The sequence below is a fragment of the Haliaeetus leucocephalus genome, unplaced genomic scaffold, assembly GCF_000737465.1.
Source record: "Haliaeetus leucocephalus isolate CR32 unplaced genomic scaffold, Haliaeetus_leucocephalus-4.0 Scaffold155, whole genome shotgun sequence".
Taxonomy (NCBI): domain Eukaryota; kingdom Metazoa; phylum Chordata; class Aves; order Accipitriformes; family Accipitridae; genus Haliaeetus; species Haliaeetus leucocephalus.
This window is the reverse complement of record NW_010972591.1, coordinates 254,618-264,879: the sequence shown is the minus strand read 5'-3', so window position 1 is coordinate 264,879 and position 10,262 is coordinate 254,618. Positions and strand designations below refer to the sequence as shown.

Sequence of the window (10,262 nt, the reverse complement as noted above, 5' to 3'; positions counted from 1 at the left end):
CACACCACGCCCCCCCCAAACACACCCCCCCCCCCCCCCCCCCCCCCCCCCCCCAAAAAACAGGGTGCCGTGTCTTCACATGGTCTCTCTCACTCAGTCTCTGCATTTTGAACAATCACCAGTCCAAACCAGTAGTTCACTACAGTGAAATAAAGTATACTGGTTGTCAGAACTCCTGTTTGCTATCAGCTGTGTGACACAGCTGTTAGATCTTGCTTCCTCCTTTCAGGAGTCATGGAGAAAACAAAACTGAGAATGAAGGTAGACTTACTAAAGGATTATATGTTATTTACACAGATTACTTGCTGCTAATCAGTGAAGTATTTAGTTTTGTTAAAAAGGTGCATGATATTTAAAGATGAAGGATAAGGCTCTAACCACACGTAATTGTGCCTTTTTATGTGCCCAAAAAAGCTTCTTAACAGGGTGGGTTTTTTTCCAGACATATAGTTCTGAGTGTATATTTTCATTTTCATGGAGTCTGTGCCTGAACTGCAGCACAGATGCACTCTCCCAGCTCACCACAGCATCCCTCCTTACATGAATACCTATGTTTCCTTATGTAAACCGATGCACTACCCAAGGCAGGCAAAGAACAACCGTGGATTGTGCAGATCTTGCACCTGAACAAAGTCATGAACAAACCTGAACTCAAGAGCTGAGGGAGTCTCATAGGCCCCAGCTCAGACTGTGAATCGCTCTTATCAGGAGTTTACAAAGTGCACTTAAGTAGTAAACCCCAGGTGCTTCAGGGCAGTATCTATTTGGGCAGTATCTAGATAAACAGAGGATCACTAAATTCCAATGTCGAATAATGTCTCATACACCACAGGCTTAATGCTACAATATTTTTTTTCAGAGTAACTAAAACAACTATAAATATATATTTCTCATTTTCCAGCAAAAGAACACCTAGCCAAATACTAAAATAAACAATAAAACAAGACATGACAAACACTTGTGAGTGGGACTTCCCATAGTGCATACAAACCATTCATGCCAGAATCGGGAACTACTCCTGCCATGATGTATATGCAAACTCATGCTTTTTTTAAATAAATAAATTAGATTAGGTGAACATCATGCAAACAATTTATCTTCCTGCTATCGAAGAAAATGTAGATTTAATTGGCTCCTATCAAAGTAGAAAATACAGCAAGTAAAAATCTGGAAAAACCCAACCTATACAGTACAAAGAATTGTGTACACTAAGCTGCCTGTCCCTGGTTAGTCATGCAGTACTCATTTAATATACCGTATTTCTTTGCAAATACACAGTGAGGTATCTGCAAGTACTACACACAGGAACAGTTATAAATAAAATAAATACTTCTAAGGTATCGTCTTGTTATTAGAATCCAAAGATTAAACATTAAAAGTAAATTCATAACCCTGCTATAAGAAGTTTTTTCTGCAAGTAACGGACATAAGCCTATAAGAAAGAAGGAATTACGCTTGATCATATTTCATCAAATGTTGTTTCCAACTAAATTATATCATCCTTCTTACACACTCTGACCAAGAATATTTACTTGTCCAGCTTTCCCAAGCAATTAAATAACACCATCCTGACTATAAAATACTTCTGCATGTGCCTACCTATTATTGGGAAGATCTGAAGGAAAGCATTCACAGTAATAACCACACTACTGGTATCACTGGAAGAACCAGCAAACTGGTAATACTGGAAAACAGGTGGCCTCGAGTAGAGCAAAAGCTCAGTTGTCCACAACTTACTTTTCTGACCACCTCTCCTTACTACTCTGCTGTCTTTCACTAAAGCAAGTCAGGCAAACTGAAATTCCTACTGCATATTAGTTTGCATTTCCCTTGCCACTCATATTCATCTTTCCTCTTTTCCACAGAAAATGCACTTTTCTAATCAATACCTTCTATTATTTTTCATATGCTAGTACTTCAGCGTATGATTTCATCTCACAGGTGGCAAATCTATCCCTGCTGTATTAATTAATTCAGTTTTTCGTCAGCATTTTCTAACATTTCAAGTTTGTCTTTTATGAATTCAACAACAGTTAAGATACTGTTTTGCAGGTTTTTACCTAAGAGGCCAATTTTACTGCAGTGTGAACTAACATTAGAAAGAAGCAGAAAATAATCTATCATTAGCAATTCTCAAATATGCTGAGGAGACAGGACAAATAGGGGCTGTTCATTACTTCTACAGTGGTCTGTTTTAGCTGCCCCTAGCTGGGAGGATAGCCTCCTCCTAACTAAAGAGATATGATATGATCAGATCTAATACTGTCACAAAGATAGAGTTTCTGGTATACTTTACCATGAAAAATACAGCAAATAAAAGACAAGTAAAAATGTTTGTAAAATACCTAGAACATGATGTTTTACTGTCAGATAACGTTTGTTTCTTCTCAGCGATATCACTTGGGTACTCCTGTTGCAACTTCTGTTTTTCATCACTTGGAGTTATTTCCCAACTATTGTCATCAATTTGTTCCCTAGTACCTGATGATTTTTGATCAGACATTAATTTCTCATTGTCATCTTCTTTGCATGTTTTGGTCCACAGTGCAGTATCCTCACTAGGTTTTTGGAAATGGCTGCTCAAAGACCTATGAACTGGCAGTTTGGAAGAGGACTGCTGTGACCTATAGTCTCTAGGTGCACTGTAAGACGATAAATCATCTTCAGAGGGTTTCAGAAATTTTTGTTTCATGTTGCTTAGAGACGAACTCTTTTCCTGACTTCGTTTTTCATCAGAGTGTTTTTCTGCTTTGGAGCTGTAGCCTCTGAATACTGAGTCTGTGCTACTGTGTCCACATTCTTGGTCTTCTCCTGACATACCTCTTTTGTAATCTTTGTCTTCTTGCGCCCATCCCTTGCCATACTTCTCCCTAGTATAACCCCCAAACACATTCCTGTTTCTATCATCTTCATCTCGTGTCTCCTTTTTCATATGCTGCTCTTTCTTTTCTTTCTCACTTTCTGAATAGTCAGTTTTCTTCCATCTTCCACTTCGATAATAATTTTCCTTTCTGGATGCAACTTTTTCAGCTTCTTCTAATCGTGACTGAAATACCTCCACTGACTATAAGAAAAAATAAAAAAAGTCATGCTGCTTTTAAGATCATGGAGTATCGTGAAGCTCCCTACAAAATTATTACAAGAAAGGCACCATTCTGTGAAAATGAGTCACTGTGCAAAGGGCAAGGCATGAACCATGGAGTGGAAGAGTAGTATGAAAAATGAAACTTACAGCCTCGTGTCTAAGACTGTCTGTTGGGAAGGCTTTCTGCTCTCTTCTCTTGGACTATTTCTAACTTTCATCCCGTGGCTCTAAAGTAAAGTGCTAAAGCACTCCTAGGAACAGGGACCAAAGCCTCAGAACTGTCTCCTCCTGGCAACCTGGAGATTAGGGGCTTGAGCTAGGGAGAAAGGCTTCCTCTTTCTTACTCAATAACTTTGCATTTATGCTGGCCAGATGCTCAGCTTCCATAAAACCAATGGATGTTCCCACTAAACCATTTTACAATCTAGTTAAACTCTTAAAAATACTGGAGAGTGGGTTCAAAAACTAGCTTGAAACAGGCTTTGAACCCCTGTCTCAGGTTCCAGACAAATACTCTATCCATTAGGCAATTATGCAAAGTGTGGCCTGTTCCTCTTCTCTCTTTTAAGCTGAATTAAAAGCCACCAACTACTTTTTTCTTTTTCTTTTTTTTTTTTTTCTCAAAACATTACATACTGAAGCAAATCAGGCAGGGATCTCTTTCAATCACTATGCTGTACTTTAGCAGCCAGAGTGGTTCATGCTGTTTCAACTCTAGTTTCCTGAGAAAGATTCTTAAAAATAATATTCTTTACAATCACTGGCACTGAATAATTTCTACCAGCACTGACCACGTTGGTTCTATCACTCAGAAGTGACTACAGTTCAGTTCAAAGACAATAGTATGAAGTCATACTGTCTTATCCAAGATTTCCACAACCAAACCAGCCCAATCAAAAAAAACCACAGAAAACTCAAATGTAACACTATGGCCAAGATTTAACACCCCACCCCTTTGACCAATGCTTTCAAAGACAATAATAAAATATGTAAAGGGGGCAAGCTTTAAAGAAGTAATATTGTTATGGCAGACTGTTTCATTAAAAATAAATTTTGAAGACTTTTAAACCCTTCAGAAGCAAGCAGCTTTCTCAGTGTAGCTGGACTGAGCAGATCACAAGCGGCCAGAAGATTCATAGTAGGTAAAATCTGACACAGCTCTCAAAATTATCTTGGCATTATTATTATCCACAACATGCATTATTATCCACTACGTGCAGGAGAACAAAATATATTTTCTAGTATACATCATAATTTTGGAAGCACTTGGGTATTTTGTAACTGGGATCATTTGAACCTCCTGATGTAGAAGCTAAGTATCTTAAATTTGCTATAGGATCCCATATATTAAAAAATACTTAACAAAAAAGATCTAAAAGGCTGGGTAGCTTTAAACTCTTCATAGCTTGAGATAAGCTTCAGAGGCTTTTTTTTCCTGCTTTTTTCCTTATATCTTACACCACACATTAAGTATTTGTGCCTTTACATGAAAGTAACCTTTTCCAAGCATCTATTAGTATGACAAAAATTTAATTGAAGATCCTTACCCCATATCTCTCAGCTACAATTTCCTCAAAATTTCGTTTCTCTCTCTCAGCCTGCTCCTTCATTCTTTGATATGATTTTTGTAGCCAACTTAATCCAGCATCTTCTACCACTGTAACTAAAGCAGAAAACAATGAGAGGTCATAGTTTTATCTCAATAGTTACTCCCATTTAACCTTACTCTGTACATGACATTAAACCTTCACCTAAACTTAATGTAAAAATTGAAGGGGTGCAAAAGAAGAATACAAAGAATATTATAATAAAATTACATGGTTTTATAAGTTAATGCTGGATATACCTCAGTAATACCACTGATTTAATTTAAGCTCCATTTTATCACAGAACACAACAAGCAGTTTACAAGACAGGAGTGGCATATGAGAAGTTGTGGGGGTTTTCTTACAAAATTAAAGAACCTTCTTACTATTTCCACTTTCCATGTCCATTCTTTGGCATACTCCTTACATACAAACAAGTGCATTCTCCTTCTCAGAAAATTAGTGAGTAAACCACTGCTTTCCATTTGAGAAGCTAGCAGAGGTCTTAACATTCAGGACATATACTCACTGATGCCTGTCACCTCTTACAGATGGCTCATCTCTGACTCCTAAAAGTGGGCATGAGGCTAATGGTTTGTAGGACAGACTGTCCACAGGAAAGGCTCCCAAAGAGAAAAGCCGGGAACCCTACTGTTCCCTGTTGACAGAATACAAGCATCCTTCTTATCCCATAATAAACACTTTATGACATTATGAAAAACATTTTTCTAACTGCTCTTGCTGGAAATAGGCAGGATAACCCTAGGGTAAAGAAAGAAGTGAAAAGGTTACAGAAATAATATTTTTCGCAAACTCTGTATCTGTAAGGTAGTTCATTTTAATGTGACTCAGACTTCTGTGGTTGAATATTTTAAAACTATGATTTGTGTAATGGAATGAAAGGAACCAAATGAGATGCAACAATTTATCTTGTCTTGGTTAAATCATGCTTTCCTTTAATTAGTTCAAAATGGAGAATTTCTGTAAAGATATTGAAGGTCAAACCACTCAAGATTAAAAACCAGTGAAGAGAAATTCTGCAAAACAACATACTATGATGTTAATCCAATATTCACTACTGAATTTTCATCCAAATTTTACTTTTTTACATGTTATTCATAATCCCTTTCCATCAACATTAGTAGTAACTTGTTAGCAACACAGAGACCAGAGACTAGAAGTTGCTGTTTACCTTTCTTAACTGAAGCTGCTTCATCCTTCTCTGGTGGCAAACCTGTACCACCATCTTTCCAATAGGGATTGAGTTCTCTCTCAGACAGCATGGCCTAAAACAGAAATAATTTTGATGTGTGCATAGCATATGGTTTGTATTTTCTATGATACTCGATAAATAAATTTTGTGAGACTTGTGTGGGAATAGAACAGCTTACTCATAACTTGTGCTATCTAAACACAGGTAGAAATAATGTAACTCCATCCAGAGTCAAAGCTCTCAAACATGTGCTTAGCTGGCACCCTTATTACACAGAAGCAGTTCTACTATTTGACTGCATTGCCAGCATAGCAGTAATATGCACTTGTGTCCGAAGCACTGCTGTTATGGGGGCTCTTAGTTTTACCTCAAGTTACTGCTTTTCACCCTCAAACTAGATCTCTTATTGTGATTCTGTCAACTGACTTCTCTGGAAGCAGGCAAGGAAGTCCACTGGAGAAAAGGGTTGATCATGCATTCCAGCACTGACACTCATCATCACCATTGGCATGCTGTATGCATCTGTTGTATATATTGTTTTGGGTATCAAAGAAAGGACAGACATTCTGGTGTAGAAAACACAAAAGTATAAAACTGGAGAGCACGTGGTTGGGTGGCAGAGTCTATAAAAATCGTATTCTTCTAGGACCACAAATACATATAAATCATCATCAACCATATAATACATGCTGACATTATGGTGATTTAAGATCTCCACATTAAATGGTCCTTCAGCAGTTCAGAAAAAATGCTCAGCAAAAAATTATGCAGGGAAAAAACAAATATCCCTTCTCATAAGACAAATAACCAAAACTATGTTTTCAGATCAGACTACATTGTATTGCATTTAAGGAGCTGAATGAACAAATGAAGCAGCCAGCAACTGTACGTAAACAGAACTAATGTAATGACAGCAACCCCTTCCCCAGCCAGACCCTGATCCACCCATATGTTCATGCACAACCGTGGCATGAAAGTAACAGCAACTACTCTGAATTCTTTCTTCAGGAAGAAAACAAGCCTCAGCACCCTACACTTTAAACACAGTAACTTAGGTTAGCTTTTATCACACAAAATAATGGTGTTCCCTTCACACACACCATGGGGAAGAAGGCCAGACCAACAGTCTGTCATTAAGGAAAATATCTCAGAAGCACTTCAAATATTACAGAACTTGGTACTAACAAAACTCGCTTTCTCCTTACCTAGGAGATAGTTTAAAGTGTTTTCTCCACAAGATAAGCCTGCTGTATGAACCCTTCCTTCCCATCCCAAACAGAACAAATAACTGAACAATTTAATTAAAATCACTATCACACAACACATCAGGCATTAGTTTAAAAACTATACAAACACTTAACATATTTGAACCAATTGATTGGTTCATTCATGACACAAAATTTAGTAAGATGCAGAAAAAAATTGATATATTAATTCCTCCTACTTGCTCAAGTTCTTGAGCTTTCTGTCGTTCCAATATTTTTTCTTTGTGTCTTTCACCTCTGACAGCTGCTGCTGACGTGGTTTTCAATGACATAAAGTCTAAATTCATCCATTCTTCTCTCTTTAAAATAAACAGAATCAGTGTTCATACTTCCAAAAAAAAAAAAAGCATGGGTTAGGCACAAATCAAACCAGTGCAACTACTGACAAATGTTAGTTACGATGAACAGTGTAGGTTTTACAAACACATATGAAATACTTTAATGAAAAGCAAGTACTATTTTAAGAGCCCCAATCTTTCAATTATTTAATATTCACTTACACAAATGAATTTCACAAATGTCCTTCTGTAATTTGAAATCTTCACAATGTATTTAAGACACTAGTAAACATGTGAACCATATAGACTGCTTATTATTTGCTTAAACAAGCACTGTACATCCAGACCAGTTCCTTTCCATCTTACTAATTCTGACTTCATGACCTCTTACATGTCTTCTACTGTATACAAAATCCACAATCAGTAACTGAGCACAGTTCATACCTCAGATATCTAGGCACTAACTGCACCCTCACACAGTTACACATCTAAATCCTGTGAACTGTACCCACAATAACAGGTAGAAAACTGCATTTACAAAACCTAAGCCAGGCCAAGGACATTTTAAAAATGAAGACTATTCTCTAAAGAAAAGCAGCATATAAAAAGCCTAGATACACCTACCACCTTTATATGCACAAAACCTGAAGCCTCGAAAGAAAGCAGTGACATACACATTATAAACTACTCTATAAAAACAAGTATTTGGAACACTTCTGTGGATAGTATATGTGAAATGTGTTCATCTGATTCGTGTCAATATAAACAATGCTAGGGCCGCATAATAAAATGTGACCCTCACTGTCTTTAACCATTTTGTTGGTCCTCGTATAACCGCAGGCCGGGAGGAGACAGATGATATGTATATAGTTCTTTTTTGCCAGCCCAAAACCGGTTTTGTTGTTAACTGCACAGTGTTAAACAAGAGATCCTGGGGGAGAACTGAGGCATTTGGATGTGTGTTTGGCCTCAGAGACTGCAGTACTTAGGATCTTGATGGGCCATTCGTGGTATGCATTTGTTGAGGGGGAGGTGTCTGCTGTGAACTTGTTTGGGTTCTGGTCATCGCAGCTGGTGCTGTGCGGGGTGTCGGCTGTTACACAGGATGGCTGCTGTGGGCCGAGCAGTGGAGAGCTTGGTCGGAGATACGTTGTATAGGAGACCCTCAGCCAATGAGGAGAGTTTAAGAAGTTTCTAGGAGAACTACAGCACCCACAGCACCAGGAGGTGGAGAGTCTTTTAGAAGAACACACCTAGTATGAATATGTAACTAATGTTAGACTATAAAAGAAGCTGGGTTGTTTTTCACAGCACGCATCTTGGTAGAGCAGAAGCTGCTGGCGTGTCCAGTGCTGTTTGCTTGCATTTATTAATTTAATAAATTGTTAACTTTGATTGGAATCCTGTTTGAGACTAAATTTATTTATCACAGCATAGCAACCAAAATGACAAGATTACACCTATTTTGAAACATGTCCTTGCAGAAGAGTCTTCATGTCTTCAGTAGGGCTCAAGTCTGAGTTGTCAATCTGAACAGATACCATATGTCACGCTTTCTCTGTTACTTAAAAATTGTATTAGGCAACACACCAGAGAATTTCAAAGGTGAAATACAACATCCCACTTCTCGGATCTCTTCTAGAAAAGAGTGTGATAAATTCATGTGTTTGTTAATCAAACCGGTTCTGTAAGCCTTGCACAATGTGTTTGTTTTTCCAAGGCACTGTTAGCCTTTGCAAGCAGGTGCGGTTGGAAACTTTGTAACTGCAATGTCTTGCTAAGTGAACAAGATGTATTAGCTTTCAATGCCTAATGAGGAGGTATTTTAAAGTACGCACGCTCCAGATGACAAGAAACACAGAAGAAGACTACAGCCTTCATCCCACGACTCCCGCAGCAACAAGGCGTGCAATCGCAGAAGATACTACACAAGCCCACGTGGGCCCGGACTCTGGACTCTAACCTGGCAACAGAAAAAACTATAAAAAGGGGACTCTGAAGGGGGGGGCACGCGCCCTTGGTAGAGCAGAGACTCCCTGGCCGCCCAGCGCTGTTTTGCCTGTTTGCCGCTTGCTTCAATAAACTTTGATTGGATTACCCATGGGCTGGCGTACAATTTTTCGTCACCGCTTATAACAAGAGGAGGAACTGAAAAATAACTTATCTTCAAGTGATTCAATAGGATCTACACCCACATTAGCAACCAATGTGGATCAACAGAAGTGGACGTGCATGGGACCTCTGGAGGTCATCTGGTCCAACCCGCCTGCTCAAGCATAGCCACCTAGAGTCAGTCGCCCAGGACCACATCCAGATGGCTTGTAAATACATCCAAGGATGGAGATTCCACAACCTCTCCAGCTAACCTGTGCCAGTGCCTGGTCACCCTCACAGTAAATAAAACACTGTTTCCTGATATTCAGACAGAAACTCCTGTAATGTCAGTTTGTGCCCATTTCCTCTGACCCTGTCACTGGGCACCACCGAAAAGAGCCTGACTGTCTTCTGTACAGGCTTCTGATCAGCCATTTGGGGATTTTTTGTTTGTTTGTTTATGTCTTTTTTTTAAGTAAGCACTCTGGACTAATCCAAGACTGGTCCTGTGGAGCACTTTACATACACTTTGAGAACATATCTTCTAATTCAGTTTAATCCAACAGAAAATGGATTTACATGCTCCTAGACTTTTTCATAATGTGAGCCAAAATACAAAAAGAAGAGATGACCAGGAGATTCCTTTCAAAAGCACGCTCTGGCTCCAAAAATAAACAAGCCCAGGGCACACATTATACGAGAAATGCTTGGGGGGGGGGGGGGGGGGGGGGTTGGGGGGGG

The 10,262-nt window shown here is 38.8% G+C and overlaps 1 protein-coding gene across 5 annotated transcripts in view; it reads right to left on the bottom strand.

The window, feature by feature from the left end:
- Positions 1-10,262, bottom strand: part of CWF19L2 (CWF19-like 2, cell cycle control (S. pombe)) — an 89,439-nt gene that overhangs the window by 60,852 nt on the left and 18,325 nt on the right. For all 5 annotated transcript variants that reach the window (XM_010562098.1, XM_010562099.1, XM_010562100.1 and 2 more), the window contains 4 exons: positions 7,329-7,448; positions 5,864-5,957; positions 4,633-4,748; positions 2,346-3,064 (listed from right to left, as the gene is read on the bottom strand). In XM_010562098.1, the coding sequence (XP_010560400.1) occupies positions 2,346-3,064; positions 4,633-4,748; positions 5,864-5,957; positions 7,329-7,448 (1,049 nt within the window). The remainder of the gene's footprint in view (positions 1-2,345; positions 3,065-4,632; positions 4,749-5,863; positions 5,958-7,328; positions 7,449-10,262) is intronic.